The 26083-nt window shown below is 44.4% G+C and overlaps 1 protein-coding gene across 1 annotated transcript in view; it reads left to right on the top strand.

Annotated features, from left to right (window-relative positions):
- TRIM24 (tripartite motif containing 24) overlaps positions 1 to 26083 on the top strand; it is a 1142914-nt gene that overhangs the window by 755192 nt on the left and 361639 nt on the right. Inside the window, exon 13 of the mRNA XM_078672569.1 lies at positions 12817 to 12982. Within this exon, the coding sequence (XP_078528695.1) occupies positions 12817 to 12982 (166 nt within the window). The remainder of the gene's footprint in view (positions 1 to 12816; positions 12983 to 26083) is intronic.

Genomic DNA, 26083 nt, shown 5'->3' on the forward strand with positions numbered 1-26083 from the left:
ACATACACCAGGTGTACTATACGCCTGAACGGCTCCACGGATATGGGTTACGGGAAGATTCAAATTGTGTGAGATGCAGGAAAGAACACGCGGATTTCATACATCTAGCCTGGCAATGTCCCTTAGTTGAAGAGTACTGGGAGAAGGTGGTGCGAGAGGTTGGTAAGATGATTGGGGAGACACTCGAATGCACGATTCTGGTCTGTCTATTAGGCCTTGTACCGCAGCTCAGAGCGAAAAAGAGAAAGTTTTGCGTGATTGCTCTATTAATGGCTAAGAGAAGGGTGGCAATGCATTGGAATGTAAAAAAGGGACCTAGGGTGAAAGACTGGCTAACAGATTTAACTTACTGTCGGGATACACTAGCTACTTACGGAGAGGAATTGCCGACTGGATCTCGTCCCACGGATTTCTGGATGTATCTAAAGGATTACCTGCAGGCGCAGTCATCGGCCGGAACCGAATGATAGTAATGGTATAATTTGTGATCTTATTGTCTAGAGAATGTGTATGTATTGGCAACGTTCAAATAAGGAGAGGAGAATGCTGTGACACAGTGACTGTAGTTGAAAGGTTTTATTGGTTTGGTTACTGTCCTTAAAGTTCTGAATAAGGATAAAAAGCAAAATGTAAGTGTAAACATATGCAATGTGGAACGAGATGCACTGTGTTAAAAGTGAAAAATGCCGACTGCTAATGCGCCGCCGGTCCAGTGGATGTCGGCTAAATGGCTGTGTACGCCTCATGGCACTATGCACCTACTAGGATAGTGAAAGGCCGGCCCGCTGAGGTTGTAGGCATACCACCTGTGTATTTACTGGCTATATGTGCAATAAACGACTTACACAATAAAAAAATAAAAATTTAAAAAAGTGTTTCACTTTGTGTATAAGTGGCTGCATGGGTTGCTGAGTAGCTACATGTGTATGTATATGGGTTATTAGATGTTTTTCTTAGTATCGGTATGAGTGTTTGTATGGTTTGGTGGGGGTATTACTTAGCACATAGATGCATGAATGACTGACTCTCTCTTTGTATGTGTTTTGAAGACAGCATATGTGCAGGACTGTATGGGTGGATGAGTGTGTATATGTGTGTGTTAGTGAGTGAATGACTGTCTCACTAGTGTCTTTATCAGTAACTACATATGTTTTAATCTAGTATATGTGAATATTGATGTATATAAGTGAGTATATGTGAGAGTGAGGGATTGTAAGAGTTCCTGTTTAAATTAGTATGTGTTTCTATAAGTGATTGTTTAAGAGAGTAAGTATGTGTAAGTTTCCTTAGAAGTAAAGTGGTAGTGTGTGTATAGCTGTATATGCAAATAAATGGATGTTCAATAGTTTATTTGCATGTGTGAGTATGTGTGTGAGTAACTTTTGGATGCCTGTCGTTTTGTAACAGGATGTATAGGTGTATCACTACATATGATGAGTGAGTATATGTATGAGTGACTATATAGAACTGTTGGTGAATGAGTGGATGTGTATATAGATGGTGGAATTATTGAATTGGTTGTTGTAAGTGGTATGGGTATCTCCATTTTTTTGAAAATTTTAGTTTCTATTTTTGAATATGTGTTTCAAGGGTTACATTACAGTGAAAGGAGGTCTCTCACTCTGTCACAAGGATGGTGTCATCAGTGATGTCATGAGTGATGTCACTGACCATGTCATGAGTGATGTAATATGTGACGTCATCAGCAGTGCATTGCACGCGCAAGTTATAGTGAGTCCAACTAACTATAACGGGGAAATTTCAATGGTTTTATGCGAGTAAAACTTCCAGCTAACTATAACTGGTGTAAAACCTATGGTTTTTTCAGTGAATTTCAATGGTTTTTTTAATAGCAAATCTTTATAGGTATAAAAAATAATAAATTTTAAAACTAATTTTATATTGCATAATTATGTCAAATTTTTATTTATTTTTTTATATTTTTAGCCCGGAGCGCTCCCGGGGCGCGTACCGGTGAACGCACGGGTAAGCGCAATGTTACTGCGCGCCCCGGGGCGCGTACCGGGGAGCGTCCCGTTAGCGCTATTCTCGCGAACGAAAACAACATCGTGACGTTTCGTGTAACCGCGTAATGCCTCATATGACGCACTGCGTAAGCGCACCCGGAAGCACGCGAGCGCATACGATCGCGCAACATCCTGACGCGCTTACGCCGCGCGCCCTGGCGCGACTACGGGCACGCCCCGGGGCGCGTAGCGTAAGTGCCTCGGGTCATGTCACCTGAAAATAACACTTTTCATTGGTTGCTAACATTTTTTTTATAAAGAATGAAATCCCCACCCATTTCCTTCACTTCTTCTTTCACTTTTGTGACTGAAAGACCTGCCTGTTTTGCTGTCGGTTCTTTGTTGGATACCTTGGATTATCATGGCTGCCAGACCATCCAGCAGTGAAGATGACTCCAATGAATTCATCGATGAAGAGCCTCCTCAGCCAAAATACAAAGAACATTTCATCTGGAATTTTTTTTCCATACCTGCTCACCAGAAGAAGGTAAATGCTCCAAAAGTGGAGTGCAGGATCTGTCACACAGTCCTGTCACGGGGTAACCCCAATAAAAAATATTCTTTTGGGAACTCCACAATGATTCGCCATGTAGAGAGAAGGCACCCCCAGAATTTTGCCCGGGAAAGTGTCAGGGCTCTGGCACAAAAGGTTCCCAGTGATGGGGCCTTTACATCAACCGGAGGACGAACACCATCGGTGAGGGGGAGATCACAAGAGCAGTTTCCGAACATTCAGCCTGCATTTAACAAAGGCGCCCTTAAATGCAGATACTGTGATCAGCTACTTTCCTGTGGGGAGCAAAATGTTCTGCTCATGGTTCGAGCATTGGAGAACCATCACTGCCGTTACTAGCCCTAATTTTTATTTATTTATTTTTTTTGCTCCTGTTGAGCAGTTTCCATTCCCTGTTTTTGTTGTAGTTCTAAAAAAAGAAAAAAGAGGGGGAAAAAAAGTTCTTTTCAGAACTACCTCCAATTCTCATCAAAGAGCTATATTCTTAAAAAAATGAAAAAGAGTAAGTGAAGTGGAGTGCATTGATAAATGAAAGGAAAATGAGTAAGAAAGAGCAGAAAAGTATGAGAGGAGAAAGGAAGTGAAGTAGGGGGACTGAAAGAAGGTGAGTGTTGGGAACGAAAGTAAGGAGAAGGAGAGTGAACATGGGGAATGTGGTTATTCAAACAAAATGTAGAAAAGGAACGGGGGTGTGGAAGGGTAAGAAAAGATGCATTGCTGGAGTTGCATCATTTTTGTGACACTCTCCAGCAATGCATCACTTTTGCGCTTACAGATACGTCTGAAATACTGACGTATCTAAAAGTACTTGCGACATAATACGTCATATATTTAATATGACGCATGAGTAGAAGACTGAAGGCCTCATTTATGAGGCCATGGTTCACTTTTACGCCACCGGTGCGTCACTTTTTGTGACGCACCAGTGCTGTTAAAAATGCACCTTATTGAGTCATATTTACAAAGTGACGCATCTAGGTAGATGCGTCACTTTGTAAACCCCTGCGCCACATTATACCTACATCAGGTGTAATGTATGCAAAATGGGTATATTGACGCAAGAAAGGGTCGTAGAGGTGACGCAGTGAATGAACAGGGTTTTCCCCATGCTACGCTCCCCGGTGCGCGTACCAGGCGCTCCCCCCGCGAAAACCGATTTTTTTTTTTTTTCCCGAGGGACCCTTTTATGGCCCCCACATCAAACCTAGGGGGTCAGGGGGGGTCTACCCTGCCCCCTTTTGGTTATTTCCCCCTTTGTTTTTACCACCTCTTGTGTCTCGATCCTACCGAGACACAAGATGGCGGCCGCTCCGGACTGTTTCGAATCACGTGGCGCGCCCGGAGTGCTGCCCGGTGCGCGTACCGGGGCGCGACTATAGATATATACATTTTTTTTAACCTAAATTACTCAAAATCCTCTGGAGCACATATCTTGAGACATAGCAAAGGCACATCTGGCTACCAGTCCCTACAATTTTGCCAAGTTTGGTGAAAATCCATTCAGCCGTTCGAGCTAAAAGTGCGACCGACCGCCCTATGGAAATTAACATGGGGAAAACACGTTTTGGGACCCCCCTTTTATCTCGGCCCCCGCTTGACGAATCCCCCCAAACTTTCAGGGAAGGACCGGAGCGCCGCGAGGCAAAGTTGAGGAAAAATTCAGGCAGATTCCTCAACCAGCGCCAAAGTTATTCCCAATAGAATGTTGCGATTTCCCTATGGAAATCAATCCTAACTATAACTACCTACTGGCGACCGCCAGTAGGTGTTATATATATATATATATATATATATATATATATATATATATATATATATATATATATATATATATATATATATATAAAAAAAAAATTTTCAGAAAGACACACATTCACTGGATGATATCATCAGTGATGTCATTTGAGATGTCATCAGTGATGTCATGAGTGATGTCACTGACCATGTCATGAGTGATGTAATATGTGACGTCATCAGCAGTGCATTGCGGACGTGCGAGTTACAGTTAACTGAATTAACTATAACGGGGGAATTTCAATGGTTTTGTATGAGTGAAATGTCCAGCTAACTAGAACATGTGTGAAACCTATGGTTTTTTCAGTGAATTTCTAAGGTTTTTTAAATGCTAATTTTTAACTATAACATCGCTGAAACCTATGGTTTTTTCAGTGAGTTTCTAAGGTTTTTTTAAATGTTATATTTTAACTATAACGTGGCTGAAACCTATGGTTTTTTCAGTGAGTTTCTAAGGTTTTGTAAATGATAATTTTTAAATGTATTTTTGTGAAAAAGCTTTATTCGACTTTAAAATACATAAAATCATAAAAGCAGCAGATTCATTACAGTAACAATATAATTTAAAAATGCATACATTTTAACACAGAGTTAATCTTTTCCGTTTCTTTAAAATACTTTTTAAAAAACCCAGCATAACAGCTACACATGTCACATCATTTAAAGATAACAGGAATAGTAAAGCTGGGCGGCATTGCCTCCAAGTACCATATTTTGTTAAAAATGGTTTAATCCATCTGGACCTTTCCAAAATATAAAATTTACAAAAACATATGGCATGTAACGCGGATTGGGTAGATACGTTGTCACATGGACATTTGCACAGGTTTCTTCCCCAGTCATTTACTTTCGGGAATGAAATTAGGCTAAAGAATATATCGAACCTAAATCTTGTCAACAGATTGTGGTCATATGCCTCCAAGCACCATATTAAGTAGGGCTGAATGCTATGTTTGACTACAGTGAGTTGGTGCTGCATTACAAGCTTTTTATTCATTTCCACACCTAGTCTCAAAGATTCGACATGATACCAACACAACTGCTTCAGAGCTTTTCTAGAGATCTTGAGCAATGAATCAGGTTGTTGGTAGAACTCTGGTCTTCCTAGATCCCTGGTAAATTTAAAAATGTACATCAGCCAAGGTATCTTGTTGGCCTTATTCAAACTCATACAGTCCTTGATAATATCTCTGTTTAGAAAAAGCTCGGGGGTAGTCCATATTCGATGCCAGAGCAAAACTGGTTGCATACTGATCAGGTCAATGATATATCGAGTCCCCAGCTCAGCATGACAATTAAATACAGGAGAGCTTGCAGGAGTAGCCAGGATAAATCTTAAAAACGCATTATCTACCTTTTGTATTTGACTGCACTTTTCGATGCCCCAGATACCTGCTCCATATATTGCTGTGCTAATGCACTTAGCCTGGTAGATTTTAAGTAAAATTTCTGGAGGTCTCTTTCCCATCTTTTTCGAAAATGACATAAGTGCCGCAGTAGCTCTCTTAAATATCAGGGTCCTATTTCTGATGGCTAACCCCCAGGACCCAGTTTCTCTGAGTACGATGCCCAGGTAAGAAAAGGATTTAGTGGTTGCTATTTTTTCCTTCCCGGCATACAGACGACAAACTTTATTCCCAGTTCTACCACGCGTCATTACAAATGTTTTTGACACATTAAGTTTTAGGCCCCTACTATTCATAAAATTTAGGTAAGTGTCCAAGGCCATTTGTAATCCTGTTTTGGGTCCGTGACATAATCACGGCGTCGTCTGCATATAAAAGGGACGCAAGTTGTTGGTGGTTAGCCTGGGGAGAGTCACGTACTTTAGTCACTAGTTATTTTTCTAAATCATTGGTGTACAGGTTGAAAAGAAAAAGGGGCGAGTACGCACCCTTGCCTCACTCCCCTCTTTACAAGGAAAGGCTTGATACATTCTCCTTTTGTGCCGAACCTCACTTTGGCCCTGGCTCCGGCGTAAAGTTGTCTTAAAAGGGAAATTATCATTTCTTCCACCTTCAAATCCTTCAGGATCTCCCATAAGCGGTCATGTATGACGCAATCGAACGCCGCGCTTAAATCAACAAACACGGCGTAAAGCTTGCCCTCCTTAGCTTGGGTATATTTTCCTAGGAGCATAGTGAAATTTAAAACCTGTTCTACGGTACCACGACCCTCCCATAACCCATATTGGACAGGGGATAAGATTTTTTCGTCTTCCGCCCATTGTTGTAGGCGATTTAAAACTACCCTCCCGGTAACTTTCATAAAAGACTCCAGGAGGGATATCGGGCCATAGCAGGCGGGATTTTCCCGGTCTCCTTTTTTGAATATAGGAATGATTATAGATTCCGCCCAGGTTTCAATAAAACCCAATTCACAACTCGCATCAAGGACTCGCTTGAGTAACGGGGACCATAACTCGGGCTGATGTTTAAATAAGTCAATGGGGATACCATCAGCCCCCGGTGCTTTATTGCCCCTACTCTGGGCAATAGCAACTTGTATTTCAGTTATGGATACCTGTAGGTCAAGTGATGCAAAACTGACCTTGCCATGTCCTAACGATTTTTCCCCAGTAACAGCCAATTTATGCGCTCCGTCCGGATTATAAACCTCTGCAAAAAAGTTTATCCAAGAATCTTCTGCTATTGCCACTTCCAGTCTTGCATTATCTGCTTGGTTAAAAAACGGGGCCTTCACTGCCGTCCAAAAGGCACAGCTATCCCTTTTCAAAGAAGCCTCATGTAGGTTTACCCATGCTTCGTTCTTTACAGTACGTTTCCGGGCTTTTCTTGCCAGGTTATATTTGCGCCTACACTGAATTATTTCTGCCTGGTTTCTTGGGTTTTTACTCAGTGCTCTCTTAAGTAGTGCATGAGTTTTCGAGCATTTTGAGTCAAACCACCCATTTTTAGCCGATTTCCTGTATCCCGCTGGGCGTATAAGGTTCATTTGAATAATTCTGGTAATATCAGTAAAGCAATCCAAAACCTCTGTATGTACAACCTCATCCTGAAGACATCTAGTGATGGGTACAAGAGCTTGTTTAATTATTTTACTGTTTAGTACCTCTGGATTAGTCATTGACCACCTAAGGGCATATCCGTTCTGTCTATTTAAAACACAATTATTTGTCCAGGCCAAACTTTCAATCATAGAACAGTCTTTGTTTACAGGAAGATATAAACCCAAGCAAAGAGGAAGATGATCGCTCAGGCCTATAGTGTGTGTATAGAAGTCGGTTAGACAATTAGAGTGGTAATTGGTAATAGTTACAAAATCTTTTAGTGTACTGTGCCCTCTTCCCACATATGTGGGGCTAAATTCTACCAGGGGGCTACATAGCAAATTAAGGAAACCCAGATCATATGAGGCCATCATGTCATTAAAGGCGTCTCCCCCATTATTGTGCTCAAAATGGGGTTGGTTATCCGATTTATACATTTCATGATCCCCACATCCACTTTGATACTGCTTGCAGAGATGATGGTTAAAATCACCTCCCCATATCAAGGTAGAGTCCCTAGCTGTATTGTCCATCAGCATTCTGATTTCCTTGTTAAGGGTGTATATCATGTTATTTACCAACCCCTTTTCAATATTATTGTACATGTTGGTGATTATTACCTCTACCTTGTCGGTCACCTGTATTGCAACAATTTGAAACTCACTAGATGAGCCCACTGATTTCAAAGAGAATACCTTTAACAGGTTAGAAACATATACAGACAATCCCCCTTTGCACCTCTCATGTCTAGAAGGGCTTGCAGGTACATAGAATGTTTTGAAGCCATTGATGTGAATTGCTTCACGAGACCAAGTGTCCTGTAAGCAGAGAATGGCTATGTCCTTGATAAAGTCCAACCAGTTAGGATTGTTTATCTTTGAATGGAGTCCTGCAATGTTCCAAAAGGCGACCCTAGTTCCTTTCTGAGGAGATACTTCCATTAGATCTTTGGGCGGATTTTCTGATATGCAGACGAACTCGCTATGTGCCACTAGTTGTTCAGTCCTTTTCAGAATAGGGGCCTCCAAGTGATCCTTCATAAGTTTTTCCTTATATGCTCCACGCTCACTCTGTACCTCATCTCGTACTACCACTGTTTCTAAATCCGTACTTGAAACCTCCCTGTCTTCAATGGTTCGTCGTCAGTCGACTCCCTCTAGTCCCATCAAAGCCGAGTAGCGATTTACCCCTTCAAAGCTGGGGGGTTGCCCATTCATTCCTCTATGTTGTTGATGTGAAAAGAATTTAGGATATTCCCATCCCTGTCTAGTTGGTTTTTGCGCTTACCTGTTATAGCTCTGTTTGTTTTCACTGCTAGGATTGAATCTATTCAGCTCTCTATAAAAATATTCTAGTGGGCGAATCTCAATAACCCTCCTTTGTGACTTAGTGTTGAACAACACCTCACTCAGTATACGTATGACAGGATCAGGTCTTTTAAAATTCAGGACAATACAATCCCCCACTTTGTTCTTTTTTGTTCTCCCTATCCAAGAAACTCTACGGACGATAATTGTCCTGCCAGATGTTATGTCCCTCTGATGTATTGTTAGTGATCCAGTGAACTGCCTTGTTTTTTAGTTGGTCAAAGTTCTCCCTCGAACCCTCATTCAAAACCGGGACGTTCACTAGCACTAGCACCAGAACCAGGGGTACCGATTCTGGAGGAAGATTTTTTACTGGTAGGGACGCCGTTGCTCTTAGATTTAAATCGGTTATTTCCTTCCCCCATCCTTATTCTTGCCTGTATCTCGTGTTTGTATTGTAAATAAATTATGTTCTTGAGGTTTACTCACTGATGGTGGAAGGCTTTGGGCAGTTTTACTTTTGCGACCTGTAAGTGTCTTATTTATGGAATTTAGTGTAGCTACTTTCGGGTCTAGGTTAGTACTAGGCGTATTCCCCATGTCAGAAGCAGACTTGGGTAGTGTTAGTATCAAGTCTGCGTGTATTATCATTAGCGAGCTCACTGAGGGCATCAATCTTTCTATTAATAGTTTTAAGCCTCTCAATCAGGGGTAGGGTGAACAAACGCAATAGATGCATCAGGTTGTGGAAGGATAACACTGGTTCTTCCCCCTCCTTGAGTTGTATAGTAGTATTTACCTTCTGTTTAGTATAGGGACAGGGGGGATTGTGATGGATTTTTTCAGTTTTTTTGATGTATTACTAGGTTTCTTTAAAGAAATTATACTTGGACAACTGGAAGTTCTTAAAACCTTGGGTTTTCTACCCACGTCGTCCCCCACTCCTCTTCCTTTTCCCTTTTAACTTTGGACATGATGGAACATTTTCCGAAACCAATGGAGTATCTGGTGGCTGAAGGCTTTTCCTTGGTTCAATAGGATAGAACCCCTCTGACGAAACATTACTACTAGAAGAGACATTCAGGGGAGGCGCGACTTCGCCCCCAGAAAGATAGTCAAATTGCAAGTCAAGTTTATCCAGGTCAATGGGGCTACACGAGAGTAGGGTAATTGGTGCAACACTGGCTGGTGATACGGCGTTTATCAGACCACCTATAGAGGAGCGTTTAGCACTCAAAAGTTCGATAGACAGACGCTTTTCTGTCAAAGCGATTTCTCTACCCAGGACTCCAGCTGCTCTAGTGAAGAAGTCATCAAGGGTCCCAGTAGGTCTGCCCCCTGCAGGAGCAGGTGTTAGGCAGCGCCGGCTCTCCATGGCCACAGAATGTATCAGGTAGGTATCGGGGACGGGATAAACTGTATACGAAAAGGCTTACCCGGGAGCGTAGTGTTTTAGAGAGCTGGCCCAGCCCAGCCTTAGTCGGCCCTGGACGGCCGTATTGAAATTGTAATATTTTTTGTATTTAATATTTTTTTATTTTATATAGCAGGCAATGATATCCTATGGAAGGAAATTCAAGTTACTGGTAAGTACAGTTAAATTTACTTTTCAGGAATAGTAGTGAGCTAGATTGGGGAATTAATTACTCTTCAATCCTGAGGTCCCCTGTGAGCCAACTAGCCCACCAGGTATCTCCAGTATGCGCCAGGCAGCTGTGTTGCAGAAAGGCGTTCAAAGGGCACGCCCCCTTTTTACAACACTCTGCAACACAGCTCCGTGGCTCTTACTGGAGATACCTGTTGGGCTAGTTGCCCCCTAGGGGACCTCTGGATTGAACAGGAATTAATTCCCCAACTTAAAACGCGCCTCAGGGCATGTTTGCACTCACATCACCTCAAGCCCCGCCCCCTACCTTCACCACTGTGCTAACGCGCCCTGTAGAGTGTTCTAAGTTGGGGGATTAAGTCCCCTTGCATACTGGGGGTCCATGGGGGCTAACTAGCCCACCGGGAACGTCCAGTATGCGCCAGGGGGCTGCATTTCAGAGAGGTGTAATGAGGCCTCCCTCCTTTTTACACCTCTCTGCAACGCAGCCCCCTGGCGCATTTGCAGAGGGGGAACCAATTCCCCTTGCATACTGTGGGTCCATGGGGGCCAACTAGCCCACCTGGAACCTACAGTATGCGCCAGGGGGCTGCGTTGCTTTGATTCGTCCAACCGCGCCAAAGTTATTCCAAATAGAATGTTGCGGATTTCCTATGGAAACTAGGTTTTAACTATAAGTACATACTGGCGACCGCCTTTGGTAATATATATATATATATATATATATATATATATATTAATATGATTAAGTGGTATGGGAATTCGCAATACAGTGGTGATGTACAAAATCCTGTACATTGTGTAAAAGTATGCATCCCTACGTTACAACTGCTATCTATTCAGATTCAAGCATGTTAATCTATAAAAGATACCCCAGTAGTTGAGAAGAAAATAAGTTACTTACCTGTAAACTGTGGTTCTCCAGTATTGGTATCTTTCATAGATTCACATGCTACCCACCCTCCTCCCCATAGGGGCTCCCCTGGTTTTCATTAGGTTTATACCACACTTGTGCTCAAAAGTCTGAGAGCCTGGAGCCCTGTGGAGAGGGTTCTAGAGGGTGCTGTCGCCTGATTGGCTGAAGATTGGACCATCCTAATGACTGGGATGAGATATTAAAGTGAATGGTTTTTCTCTATTAACTTTAATAGCTGATATGGACATCTATCCGCAGATTCCTTAACTTACAATATTCCCAGGCGTCTGACTGGAGCCGTAATTTTTTTTTGCAGCAGCACCTCTGTACACCGGGGAACGGCGTCTCACGACCACGCCCTGACGTCCACGAGGTCATATAAGTCCCTCCCAGCGTGCTGACGTCAGTTTCCTTCTTTTCCGCGTGCAACGCGGATCCGGAGTAAGCGGTTCCTCTGGCCTATTTTCAGGCCTTTTTTGACGCTTCGCGTCTGGAACAGTGTGCGATGCCTTCGGGCTTTAAAATGTGTTCCTCCTGTTTGCGGCAAATGTCAGCGGACGGACCCTCACCTTATCTGTAATGTGGTGTCTGGGCGAACACCACGACTCTACGGATTGCGACGCCTGCCAACACCTCAAGCCGAAGTCCCGGCAGGAGCGCAGGATGAAGCTGCTTTTGGCTCGCAGAATTCAGCAAATCAGCAAGCAGAGTTTAGAGTTCCAGGTCTTAATGATCGACCATATATGCACTTCACTTAAGACAAGCTTAGAGTGTTCATCAACGTAATGTTCATGCCCCTGATGCCTTTGCATTTCCATTTGAACAAACCAATTATTCTTAAGTCTTTAAACCTTTTTTTTAGCTGAAAGGACAGTACTTGCAAGTGCTCTTTGCAGGTACCTCAAGTTTAACATGGACAGACTCAAAAATATCTGCTCATCAGATCAGGTTTTAATCTGCTTTGACTATTAGGACGGAGGTCGCCACTTGCCTAAGATGGGCAGTGCCTTTTGGCGCTCGGAACTATATAGCTTTAGTAAGCCACACACCTCTTTGGGTATAGGATGTAGACACATTCTGCCAGAAGCATGTCAGCGAGCACTGCACTCTGCTCAGGAGTGCCTCTTCCGGACATATGCTGAGCAGCTGCATAGAAGAACAGAGACACATTTGTCTATCACTGCTGCCTGTATTTTAGTGCTGCAGCTGATTCTTCATTGGGCCAATGAGTCCTACTCAACCAGTTTTATTAACGGTGAAACTGATAACCTTATTGTAAAATTACATAGCCTGTGTGCTGTTGTCATTCAAGCATACACCTGATAGGTTGCAGGTGACCACTATAAATATGTAAGTTTTGTGTTATTATTTCATGCTTGATACATAATTTATAGCTGTTATGCGGTGGTATTTTCTATCTTTACATTCCTCCCCAGCATTCTGCATGTCTCTATATACATGAGATTGTTGTTCTGGCAAAATCACTTATGCATATGGTGATATTGAAGTAGGTTAAGCTATATGCCACATAGCAAACTAATTGTACAAAGTCCTATTTGTGTCTGGTAATATTGCTTATTAAATCCCGGTTTCCCGGCACATATTTAATCACCATCTGTTCTTTTTCTCTTCAAATCTTTAGCTCTTCCAGTAGGCCCATTGGCGGAGCAGATTCTACACACAAAGTCCCAGTGGTCATGTTGGAGCCTATCCGCATTAAGCCAGAGAGTCACATGGAGCACTGTGATTATCCTGTTGTGATGGTAAAGCAGGAAGCAAATCACGAACAGCAGGCAGTCTCTCGCAGTGTAAGACTTTATGCATCGTTTCGATATATTAAGTGTAAAGAGTAGAATTAGTTTGTAGGTGCTGTGCTGTAGGGAAGTGCAAGATTGAGTTTTAGAAAATAACCAGGACTTCTGAGAGGAAGATAATAAATAACTGGAGAAGAGAAACTAGCCTGATATTCATTCTTATTGTTTTTTAATTTAGTGCTGTAAAAAGGATGAGCATCATCAATACACTGAGTTTGAAGAGCAATCGAATTTCCAGAATATTGGTTTGGCTGAAAGATTTTTTTTTCTAATCATTTTTTGACAAGTACATTCTTACAAATCATATGGCAGGGCAGGTTTACATTCTACAACTTTGTATCAATGCATGTTTGGAGGCAGTGACGGGTTACAACAACCTCTGTGCCGCCGATTTCAAAAAGGACATGTCTACATTACAGTCTCCTTTTATGGGTTATAACATACAATGAATCCCTTTAAATGTGGGGAAAAACAAGAAGGAAACTAATACCCATCTCCCTTTCCCCGCCGACACACATCAATCTAACGGGAGCGGGGCAGCCTAGAGTGTCGGTGTCTTATAGTTTTGCGCGGTGGGATCTTGGGTGGCCGGGTGTTCATCTCTGATCTGTGATGTGAAGTCCTATAGGTATGATATCCAACTCAAACTAAGCAAAAGGCTTCGGTTCTACCTCCTGGCCAAGGTCGGTGCTGAGACAATGTTGATGTACCTTGATTTTGTGTTGTCTTTGCCTAGCAAGGTCATACATTAAAAGCTTACTCTTGAAGGTTGGCTGTGGTCTACAATATCAAATGACGTAGCTGGCATGAAGGAAAGGCGGAGAACTTGATTCTCTTCCTTCGCTTTATTACAATATGAGCAAAATACAAATGTTACATGCTACATTTCCCATGAACTACATGGAAAACCGTAGTCCAAAAACAACAGATAGCAGTCCACAATATTCCATATAGTGATCCCCTGTCAGGTGTACTTCCTCTCTCATCCTACACGGTTATTCTTCTTCTGTAGTTTGCACACAGACCTGTTTCTGTTCAGAACCTGTTGAAAATAAGATCCTGTTTACACCAATGTTTTTTTGTTTGAAGACTAGTTATTACATTACAAGCCATATCAGTAAACATTATTACACTACCTGATATGACAACTATATGATCCAGCTATCTGTACTGTAGGAAGCTGACTTTTTATGTAGTGTTGCTATTATAAGGGCACACCATGCAAAAAGTCCAGATGACCCTCATGTGGTTTACAGGGCTTACTACTTAAATAGTACTCAATTTGTGGTAGTATGGTCGAGCAGTTTTGGATTTTCAGAGGGGAGTGTAAAGCATTTGTTGCACATAAATAGTCAATAAATGATGCACACACTTGAAAAGAAATCCAAGACCAATTTATGAAAATTAAATAAATTTCTATATAATTTTAGGCACCAAGATCTTTAGATTAACTTTAGGAAATATTGATTTTACGAATAATCAGCAAAAATACCCAGATAACGGGTTAGGCACCAAGATCTTTAGATTAACTTTAGGAAATATTGATTTTACGAATAATCAGCAAAAATACCCAGATAACGGGTTTTTGAGGTATGACCCTCGAACACGGTAATGTTATCCTATTGGAGGAAAAACATTCACAGCAAACATATACTTGCAGTTGGAAGCTTGGGATGCTGGTCGGGATGGTAGCCTTGAGTGCTACACTGTAAAAGTTAATGGGGACCTGGAGATGCAAGGATGGAGGTCATCAGAAAAAAACCTCTGTTAATAAATGTCCTGCACCTCTGCAGTCAAGGGGGGCATGGGGGATCCTGAGGGAGAAGCCTTAAACTTCTTGTCAACCCAGGGAGTGAAAAATCTGGCTTTTACTGACTCCTTGAAGATGTCCCAGGCAGGTTTTAGCATGCCCTTCAACATTTATAAGTACTGGAGGGACCTTTGAGTGGAGGAGATGGTTTCCAGTAGGAATTCCTCCTCCTCAGTTTGAATTTGCAGCTCAACCTTAAAAGAAACTCCTGCCATTTGCAGTACCTCATGGTATGAGGTCATGTCGAAAGGGGGAGATGCTTTGGACGGGTAAAAATATGGGTCATTGTCAGCCGGGGGGATCTAATCTACCTGGTAGTCATCCCAAGGGTCAGGAGCCTGGAGATCATATGGTGGATCACAAGAGAAGTAGGGAGACTCTGGACTGTCCCCACTCCCTGTATGCAAAGAGCCCTGTGGTGAATGTGGGAGAGGGTTCAGAGGCAGCAAAGTGGAGTTAGCAATAGGAGGTCATGGAGGAGGAGAAAGAGGAAAAGGAGGAGGTGGCGGTGGCTTGGCAGGACCGGGCAGTAATATTTGAAGGAGGTGCTTCTTTACTGGCACCAAGGCTTTTTGCACATCGCCTCTGAAGGAGGGTTGAGGGTCTCCTCAAAAGTAAGTCTCCTCTTGTGAGGACCGAAGACGTTGGATGGCTGGGGAGGCTTAGCCAGAATTCAGCCCATGCCCGCTGAATATGGAACATTTGTTGAGTGGCGTTGATGTGCTACTGAAGCTGTTGCAGGATGGGCTGGACAATCTCCAGTGATGACTTGGATGGAGCCTAAAAAGGCCTACACCCTGAATGCCCCTAGTTGTAACTTGGCTCCAAGTTATTAACTTAGAATGAGGCCTGGAGGGTGTCTCAGGATCCAGCGCCAAAGCGGCAGTCGATGGCGAGGCTTCACAGTGAGCTTCAGTGGCGAGAGTAACAAGTCTGGTCCAGCTTGGTAGTTCAGTGCCCACCATAGCCATGAGACAGTGGCGGGCTAGAGCCATCGGATGAGGCATGGGAGCTCGAGGCTGGTGCCTCCGAATGATGGTTGATAGTGGTACTCACTGCGGTCCTCGGGAATGGACGTTGAGCCGGCAGGGGCCCTTCCGCTTCAACATTGGACTCCAAAACAGCATCCTCCTACATTAGCGCATCTATGATTTTGAGGCTAAACTTGCTCAGCTGCTGTAGAGCTTCGACCTGGCCTTCGCCGAAGAGGTCCGGAGTATCCTCTTCCTCAAGCTGTGCCATTGCAGCAGAAGCAAACCGTTGCGCCCTTCGATTCTGAAGAGTCTTTTTGTTGCAGAATGCAAGACATGCGGCACAGTATTCCTCTCGGTGTTCCAGGGGCAGGCACAAGTTACGGACTTAGTAAAAAATCTGTCATAGGGTACCTGGCATTGCAATTTGGACAGAAACGAAAAGGAGTCATTTACTTCACATGGATATTCTCAGCTGTCAAAGTGATGGGAGTTGAAAGAGCAGAGCCCCGAAGTGGAGAATTTGTGGACTGCAAGACAGTCAAAAACAACACCGACGATGGAGATTGACAAACAACTGGATTTTTGAAACAAATGAGGGATGGAGCCGAAGGCCATGGATGAAACGCGTGGTGTCAAACCTGAGCTCCCGTGAACACGCCTGAACCCAACAGCGAAGGAAAACAATTTAACTATGGAGCTGATGCTCATGCGCATTGCCTGCGATAGGTGGTCACCACACCTCAGGACTCGAAAAAACTTTCTCTTACAAAAACAAGTTGCACATGCCTTTGCCCAACACTAGATGGCAGGAGTATGCGTAGCGAGTGTATCTACAGCTACACATGCCACAAATTTTTTTTTTAACTAAACAAACAATTATCCAGAAAGGAATTACCAGGTTGGGAGAGTGTTCATTACACATGGGGTTACCGTCTCGGTTTCTAGGCGCACAAAGAGCATCACCAAAGTGATTTTTTAAATCCTAAATTCAGCAATGGCCCCAGGTCATATGTGGTTAATGTCCTATAAGCTCATCACGGAGAAATCAATCACTTATCGCCATTAGAAAAAAGTTCAAAGCTCTCTTCACCCACCATTGCCAGTTGGGAGAGGTGGGTGGTGCAAGAGGCAAGTACTAAGATGTCAAAATATGGAACACATTTAGCCAGAGGGTCCATTCCATCCAAAGCCTTTTGTCTGGGAGTGCGGCTGGAGGATATCATAAAGTAAGCGGATTAGTCATCCGATTCTTCTTTTAAGCAATTTTTGTTCACATCAGTAGATAAGATGGTTTTCTTGGTAATTTAAACTTGTGTAATCCTCACCTCTGGGCCTGACACAGAATATAAAATTTCAAAGGTGCCATGAAGGAAAGTTTTCAACTATTAAGGAGAATGAGGGAAGGGCTGTCTTACAGGGCAGATATTTACAAGCTTATAGCTCCATGAATGGCCAAAGCCTATGCAGTTTATAAAATATGTGTAGGAAAGTGCCCCTTTTTGACATGGTCAATCCAACCTTTTGCTCACTGGTACTGGTGAAAGCCAGATTGTTCACTCCTTGGGTTAACAAGAAGTTTAAGGCTTCTCCCTCAGTACCCTGTGCCCCTCTTGACCGCAGAGGGCAATTACCACCCGATATCTGGTAGTTCAAGCAGCCAGTAACAGTGGGAACTCCCAGGGTATAGGGGATGCACCCTCTCTGGACCGGGAAATCAAGAAAATAAATGCGAATGGCAATCTGGTTGCCGCGCAATGTGCCGCTCAGCGGTGCTTTGCGAATTCCATTGACTTGCTTTCCCTGTATGATTGAGCCTGCTAGGATCAGATGGAAGATCTTTTCTAACATCTCCCATTGCAGATGATCCTCCCATTCGTTGGTGACGAATGGGAAGATCTGCAACAGCAACATTTACTGCTCTGTGGATGCTGCAGCCACCACTATGCGCTGCGTTAACTCAAGTCTCTTCCTACATACCCATGCATGGCTACAGGCCTCCGGTTTTAAACCAGAGCTACAACACCTCCTTAACGTACCCTTGATGGCAAGCATCACTTCGATCCACAGGTCCGAAGGATAATCGATTAAATAAAGAATAGTGATACTGCTATAGACCTGGGCGCACTGCACACACCCATCGCCGCAACTCCTTTCGCCACCCCAGTACCGCGGTGCAGCCAAAACAGCTGCAATGCTTGAGACTTCCACCACCTTCACCAGACAACAATAGCAAACTCCTTAACGGGGTTTTTACAGGGGAGCATGTGAAAGCAACAGTGGCGGAGGTAGAGGCAAGATGTCTGCTCCTAAAGGGGCCACCGCCTCAAAACCGTGAGGCTTGCCTCCTCCCCCAACCATGCAACACCTGTCAGGGGCAGGCAGGTTGCATGGGACGCTTCCTCATTAGGAGGCAAATGCCTTCAACTGGTGCTTTCTACACAGCATACAGGAGGGGTATTGTTTGGACTCATCCAAACACCACCAAACATCCCCCTGCGCACACACTGATTGTCCACAAAACACCAGTGTGTGCTTCAAGAGGACATGCATGCCCTACTTGCCAGAGCCAGTGCCGCTTCAACATTGCAGCAAGGGGGTCTGACCCATACTCCAGACCCTCAACAAGTACATTGTGTCTGAACATTTTCATATGATCACTCTTCAGTGTTTCATCCCTCTTGTGCGGCATGGCGACTTCATGACTGCCCTCGACTTGAAGGACATAAACCACCACATCCCAATCTACCCAGCCCATTGAAGAATCCTGAGGATTTGTGGTGAGTGGATAGCATTATCCATTCAAAGTGCCGTCCTTCGGGTCACAACAGCCCCCTCGGTACTTACCAAATGGTTGGCTTTGGTAGCTTAGAAATCTATTTGAGGAAACAAACAATAATAAAGGCCCGCACAAGTTCATCCCCTATTACCCAATCTTTAACCAGCACAGACCTGATGACTCACTTGAACCATACAACAATCCCTTGATAAGTAAAAAAGAAACAAAAACCATTGAAACCCGAGCGCTGGCCTTTTCTGATCCAGTAGCAACAAAAACGGAAAAGAGAGGCAATATGAACAAGCAGAAAAAGCGTAAGAAAAAAGTAACAAGAAGATTTGTGAAGCAGAAGGTGCGGTAGTTAAAGTTTCCAAATATCCTATCTCCTGAACACAAAACCCCAGAAAAGGAGCAAATCTTAAAAACTGCAACAAACTCGAATAAAAAGGGGCATCACCACTTATTATCTAAATCAAGAGCGCATTTCAATCACCTAAATCCTCTGGCTCCAAGTTTTTCCATCGCAGCAAACGGCAATAAGCCGCCTGAAACATCAACCGTTCAACCAATAGAGCAGACCTTGGGGGCCTCGACTCTTCAGGGACAGAAGGTTTCAATCATGTTCCTTAGAAATTACCGACTTATACTCCTCGGGTAATGATCCACTCAGTTGAGAGAGAATAACAAATCGTATTCGAAAGATCCATCCGTTACAGACATTAACAAGTTGAGAAATAAAATTAGTAGCTTTTCCGCTCAGGTCTAAAAAAAACTACAGTGGCCAACGGCGAATTTTGGTCTCGGGTAATAATTCTAAAAGAAAGCGAGATTCTCCATAAAAACGGATATGACGTTGCAGTTGTAAACAACTATGTAAACCAAATAGAGGATAAAACTAAGGAAACCAACAAAATGCACAATCAGTAATTTGTACAAGCACATAGTGGCTTTAAAAGTCCTGCCAACATCCCTAACGAAAATCTAACCATCTTCATTAAGAATGGAGAGAGAAGGATCTGGAATAAAAATATAGATGAGAAGAAAATTACACAAAAAGAAAACCACTGGTCCTGGATTGCAGAGAACTTAAATGGCAACAAATATGGAAGGGAAAATAAACTCCCTTTTTAACAGGGACTTGAGAATTTTGTCCTGAAATATAGCAGGGAAAAATCAGGAGAAACTGTCATTGATCCTGGAAGATAGCCCATGGATCGTGGCTTTACAAGAAACGTGGATAACCACAACTTTAGATCAAAATGAGTATTTCGCATATGACATTCCAGCAGAATCTGTTAGTTGGGGGTCACACTAAAGGAGGAATCGCAATTCCCCTCAGTTTTCCTTACATGAGACTTTAATGGGAAAAATTACTAATGAACTCTTAAAAAAATGGGAATACGACGAACAAGAGGAAGCCTTATCAATCCCATCTCGAATATTCCCCCCAGGATTCAAAGCAGACAAACAAGTGAAAATATTACTTTCCTTTCTATCAGTTTTAAATGGAGTTATTCTAAATAGAAGTTTTGAAGGAGATATCCCTGCTACCTATACAAGAAAAGGTCATCTTAATTCATCAATATTAGACTACATGATATGCAGCCAAGACCTGTTTGGGAGAGTATTAAACTTAAGCACTAAATTCACACAGGGCAGTGACCACGCGATACTACAGCTTATAACAGGTCGAATAGTGCAACCTATCTCTCCAGGGTACATCATGCATTTGCAAAGCACTGTACTCGTGAACCAGGCCCAAGGGCGACTGACATGGAACTTGAGAACACTTAACAATATCAACTCTGCAGTCATTATTGCACAGGTACTACAGACGATTCATTCCTCCGACCCAGCAACAAACTTCGAACTAGCTCTGAACAAAATAGTGCAATCCATGCAGGATAGCGTAAAACATCGAAGTTGCCACACAGGAAAACTTAAAAGAAAGATCTTAGACAAAAACTGCATTAAATATATTAATCCAGGCGCAATTCCTCCGTTTCTCAGAAAATAGACAACAGGAAATCAAAATTTTTAAAAATCGTCGCCGGAGGGAAAAAGAAAAAAATCTGAATATTCACCAGGATCAAAAATGGGTCGATATTCAGATTGCAGCCAAACAAAAAAACAATTGCGCACACTGAAGCTTAATCACAAAAGAACCGGGTACAAAAAAAGCCTCACCAGTTCCCCCAACTGAATGAGAATCATACCTACATAATTTATATAAATTAAACACAAGGCAAGAAAGTTCGATCTAAGTACTAAGCAAGCCAAGTGAAATTGTTCTAGACAACGGTGCTCCAGCACCTCCGCAAATCGAAAATCACATACAAAAATGCAAGATCTTCTGCTGCAATGGGTCCGGATCTGAGCCCAATAAAAGTACTTAAAAGTAACCCAGAAGAATGGAGTAAGTTTTTAGCCCCCCTTTTCTCCCACTCCTATGCTACTGGTGAAATCCCAAAATCATGGAAGGGGAGCATTGTGATCCCTATATATAAGAAGGGTTCTCGGTTGCTTCCCTGCAATTACCGATAGATCGCCCTCCTGGACGCAACAGGGAAGATCTTTGCGGCCAGTGTCCTGGATCATCTTATAGAGTGAGCTTATTCAACCTTATTGATACCTCTAAATCAAGCTGGGTTCCGTCAAAAACATTCTGTAACCGACAACTTAGTGGTGTTAAAAACAATAATAAACAAATACGTGGTCTTCAAATCACAGATAGTCCACGCTGTCTTCGTCGATTTCACGATCGGATTCAACAGAGTGGATAGACCCACACTCTGGAGCAAGCTAAATAAACTTGGAAGCCCAGACAACCTGCTTCATATAATTACATCACTATACTCGGAAACATGGTGTCAAGTACAAATGGGGAAAGAGAAGGTACTCACTCGCCCAATAGCTACACCAAATGATCTTAGGCAAGGTTGCCTCTTGACTCCCTTCCTGTTCTCTTTATATCTCAGCAATCTTCCGGAACGTTTTACATAGGTCATCAATGTGAGAAGTTGGCCTGATATATGATGTTCACTAGTTCTAGTGACCACCTTGTATCAGTCCAAACAACCCTTATGGTGATTGGTTGTAAGTCAACCTTATAGACCAGCTATCCTAATGGTAGCATGGACAAAGCAGTCTTAGGCTAAACTCTTTTGGCATGTGAAGCCAGCTGTTTTACCACAATATAACCCCTTGAATACCAGATGAAAGGACACCACACAGGTTGTTATGAAAATAAACAATATATTTATTAATAACAACACCTCTGAACTCTTTATGAGATCAGAGGGCTAAGCACATGACAATACGGAGAAGGAAATACGAGTTAGCACAATATTTACACGTGTGCCTTAGGGGCACGACAAACCATATACTACAAACAATGGAATGCGAGGAAGGAAAGTACTGTAAGGAGATCCAGAGGCTGGAGGATCGCTGGGACTACGCTACGAACTAGGTAAGTAAGGAGCAGGAGGCCCACGGGACTCACGTGCAGAGTGGAAACTCTCACGCGGGATGCGTACCAACGTCTATGGAGACTACAGTTTACAAAGTTACGGATTCCGGACGAACCCGGCTGGATGGAGGGAAAACAACAGTGGACCTGGACACTAGGATAGTGGACACTGACTTCAGCACCTAGAAGCTTTAGTTACCTAACCCACAGGCTGCGGGTGCATAGGGCTGAAGTGGCGTCGGGTTTGCTGCGTTGCTCCCGGTGATGCCTGAAACAAAGAGTTGCTGGCAGGCAGCCAGATGGAGGAGTCCGGTGGTTCCAAGGATGGAACTAGGAAGGAGAAGTCCTGAAAGGGAAGGGGACAGAGTCTTGGTCACCAGCCAGTGACGGTGCTCGAACCAGGAGGGAACCAGATGCTGTCGCCGCGTTCAGGGGAAGGAAGGGTCGCTTCTCTCTGTAGCTGCGTGGACCAGGAGCTGTTCTTCACGACCAGGCTGGAGGCACGAGCTATCCCATGTAGTCTGCTGCTGATGGCGGTGTTGGGTCGTCGTTCTGGTCAACAGGCCTTGGCCAGTGCAAGCCACGCGGTGGAACAAAGATGGCGTCTGGTGCGGACCAGGAGGGTCCGGGGTGCTTCTCTTTCACAAGGAAGCAAGGGCCAGTCTGGGGGACCAGACCAGAAGTGTTGAAATCTTCGGGTCGTCGTCTCAGAGGTCACGAGCCAGCCGGCAAGTGACCAGACAACAGGAAAGGCAGCAACCAGGCAAAAAGGGCCCCACGCAGATCTCGTGGAGGCTGGGGGGCTGGTCTTTGAAGCAGGTGCTGTGTCGGTGTGGGGCTTCTCAGTCCCCGATACACTTACTCGATGGTCCCTCGTGGTCGTGCTGGAAGCACTGTGCAGGTTTCTTCAAGATGGCCGTCTCCACGTTACTCGTCGCACCCACGGGTCCCAGCTGTGTTGTGGATGTGGGTAGAGGTCAGAGGGGTCTGGAGGTCCGAATCTCGTTGAGCTGGGTCGTCGGGTTCCAGGAAGGAAGGACTTGCAGCAAACCGCACAAGAGCTTGATGGTGCCTGCAAAGCAGGATGGTCACTCCCTGACCATAGGGGAGATTCTTCAGTCTTCTGATGTTCAGGAGGTCGAAGGTCAAGAGTTTCTTCGTGGAAGTCGTCAAGATTCATCTAACTGGGAATGGGACCAGCTCCTACCTTTATTCAGCTAAAGGGGGCTGCACTACGACTAGGTCCCTTTCCTGGGTGGGACCAGGAAGGGGGGTGGTTACACCCCCTATCCTTTGTCCGGTTTCCCGCCAGAGCTGGGGCTGGAGTGACCCAGCAACTGGTTGGAACCGGTGTATGCACATGGCACCTTGTGTGCCCCAGGCATGTCTCATTCCTTTCAGCCTTGGCCTACCTAATACACAAAATCCTGTCTGGGGTGGTGCTAGCACCTCCCAAGGCAGGAAACCCTTTGTATGAGCCTCCCTCGCTGGAAGGACTACCAACAGCAGTAGGTCAGACTTGTGTCTGTGGTGGCAGCATCCATCTTGTGATGCTGAGGCTCGAGTTAACTTTAACCGGGGTTCACAGTTATCTACATGTCGTGTCCCTCTAGAAGGGTGGAATGCTACCCCCGTCGCCAGAATTGGCGAGGGGGTAGTATTCCAAATCGTATGACACCTTACTCGACATGTTTTGATAATGTTATACCAGAGTAAGCATTTTACCGCGAGGTAGATAATGCACTTAAGAGTATATGGTATAGCGTTATCATGGAACAGCTATTAGGACTTGGTTCCGCAAGCTGCAAACGGGCTCAGCTCATGCCAGAGCACCATCTCACATAATTCCAAGCACTCTGCCTTCAGGATTGATAAGGCCTTCCATAGGAGTGACTGATAGGAATATATGTGTCCATTTTGGGGTTAGATATAAGTATACTATATCTATAGCAAAGGGTGTTTACACCACCTTGCCCCAGCTGTCATGCAGCCAGTTGTCAGATTTAGATGGCCAGCCAGGGGTGGCATAATACATGCTTCAGCCCCTGGTAGGCCCTGAGTGCACCTATGCCCTGGGTACCTAAGGTACACTGTACAGGGACTGATAAGGTGACCCAGTATCCAATTGGATATGTACCTAAGGCACATGGAGTCCATTTTAACAGAGAGAGCAGGAAGCCTGGGGTCCTGAATAGCGGGGTCCTGAATAGCAGGATCCCAGGCCAACTAAGTCGAAAACCAGCAAAACACCAGGCAAAAAGTTGGGGTAACCATAGTCAGATATCCACCTTCCTACATAACCCCCCCCCCCCCCCCAAACGAAAGGAGATGAGGCTATCCTTGACCAGGTAAGCCTATATTGCCTAAGTGGCCATATAAGGAAGTACCAGCACTGGCATGGTTACCCCCTATCTCATGGTCCACTAAGCAATCCCTCACCCTAAGGGTATCTGAGGGTCTCCACCATAGGGAATCTCTACCTGTGGTGTGTTTTGGCAAAGTAAAAGGCTGGTGCTGGGATGGAGTACTGAAGTGTGGCTCCACTAATGTTGGGCTCAACTTCCTCCAATCACTATCCACCATATATGCCTTTCTTTCCAGGACTGAGTTGCTGTATGCTCTCAGGGTCACCCTCTGGCTACCTAAAGCTGGAGGCTGGGTCCCACTATTTGGCTTACTAGAGGGACAGGTCAGGTTTGGGGCCCTTAGGTCCCAGGTTTGGCTGTGCCCAACAGTGTCCATCTGTGGGAGGTCCCTAACTCATTTTAAGGGGGATCCCTCAGGAGTTTGTTTTATTTTCACTTGGCTAGGACTACTAGCTGCAGTGCCCTTAATCTGCTGATTGGGGAGTTCCTTTGGACAGGGGGCCCTTTGGGGACCACCACTGGCCTCCCTGTCCTCTACAGCCCTGGGCTGACTGAGGCAGGGTAGAGAGGGGCAGGTTACCTGCTCCAGACTGGGTCCCACCTTGGAAGGGTCCACTGACATCAGAGGTTCTGCCAGGCTAGGCCTGACTACCTCTGGGACAGTTCCTTCACAAGGGGTAAATCAGTTCCCTGAGGAGGCTGATCCTTTCCTAAAGTCTGGTGGGAGGGAGATTTCTCTTCCTCCTCAATGCTCTCTGTTTGAGTGGAGTGATCCATAGTTTCAGGCTTCACAACACTATTATCAGTCTGAGTTTGGGCTGTGGCCATCACAACCCCACCAACCTTTTCAGGAAGGGACTCAGTTTGGGTATGGGCTGTTACCATCACAGCCCTGCTAACCTTTTCAGGGAGGGAATCTACTTGAGATGGGGCTGAGACTGGCACAGCCCTCCTAACCTGTTCAGGAAGATTTACCATTTTAGAATGGGTCTCTTGTTCTACCTCAGCCCAGGCTGAGATCTCTAAATCATTCCCCAGTAGGCAATCTACAGGCAAGTTTGATGACACTGCCACTCTCTTGGTGCCAGTGACATCTCCCCAGCTGAGATTTACCACTGCCATGGGATGATTTTTCTGCACTCCATCAATGTTTGTCACCTGGTATGTGGCACCAGGTATAAGTTGCCTTGAGTGGACTAGACTCTGTCACCATGGTGATACTAGCCCCTGTGTCTCTATAGGCCTCAACTTTCAGTCCATTGATGAGGGGCTCCTGTCTGTATTTGCCCAAAGTGTTGGGACAATCAGTGAAGTTGGAAAACCCCATGCCATTCTCACAGACAAGAGTATCTGAGTTAGGGGACCTGGTTAGGCCAGAGTCCCCAGGAACTCCCAAAGTAAATCCACCCAAATTCTTGGGGGCATTCCCACCACCGGGGGGATTACTACTAGTAGTAACAGGAGGCTTGGAAGTGTTACTTGGGGGTATGTTTTCCTTATTGTTGTTGGCCCTTGGGCAACTGCTGTCAGTTTTCTAATGGCCTACCTGTTTGCAGGTATAGCAATAAGGTTTCTTCTGGGTATTGGAAGGATTCTGGGACCCACCCCCCTCAGAGGATGTTTGGGGCCCTGATGTGGTTTGATCTGTAGATGTATTCCCACCCTTCTCTTGAGGCTTGGTTGATTCCTTCTTTTGGTCA

The sequence above is a fragment of the Lissotriton helveticus genome, chromosome 1_1 (genome assembly GCF_964261635.1).
Source record: "Lissotriton helveticus chromosome 1_1, aLisHel1.1, whole genome shotgun sequence".
In the NCBI taxonomy this organism is placed as follows: domain Eukaryota; kingdom Metazoa; phylum Chordata; class Amphibia; order Caudata; family Salamandridae; genus Lissotriton; species Lissotriton helveticus.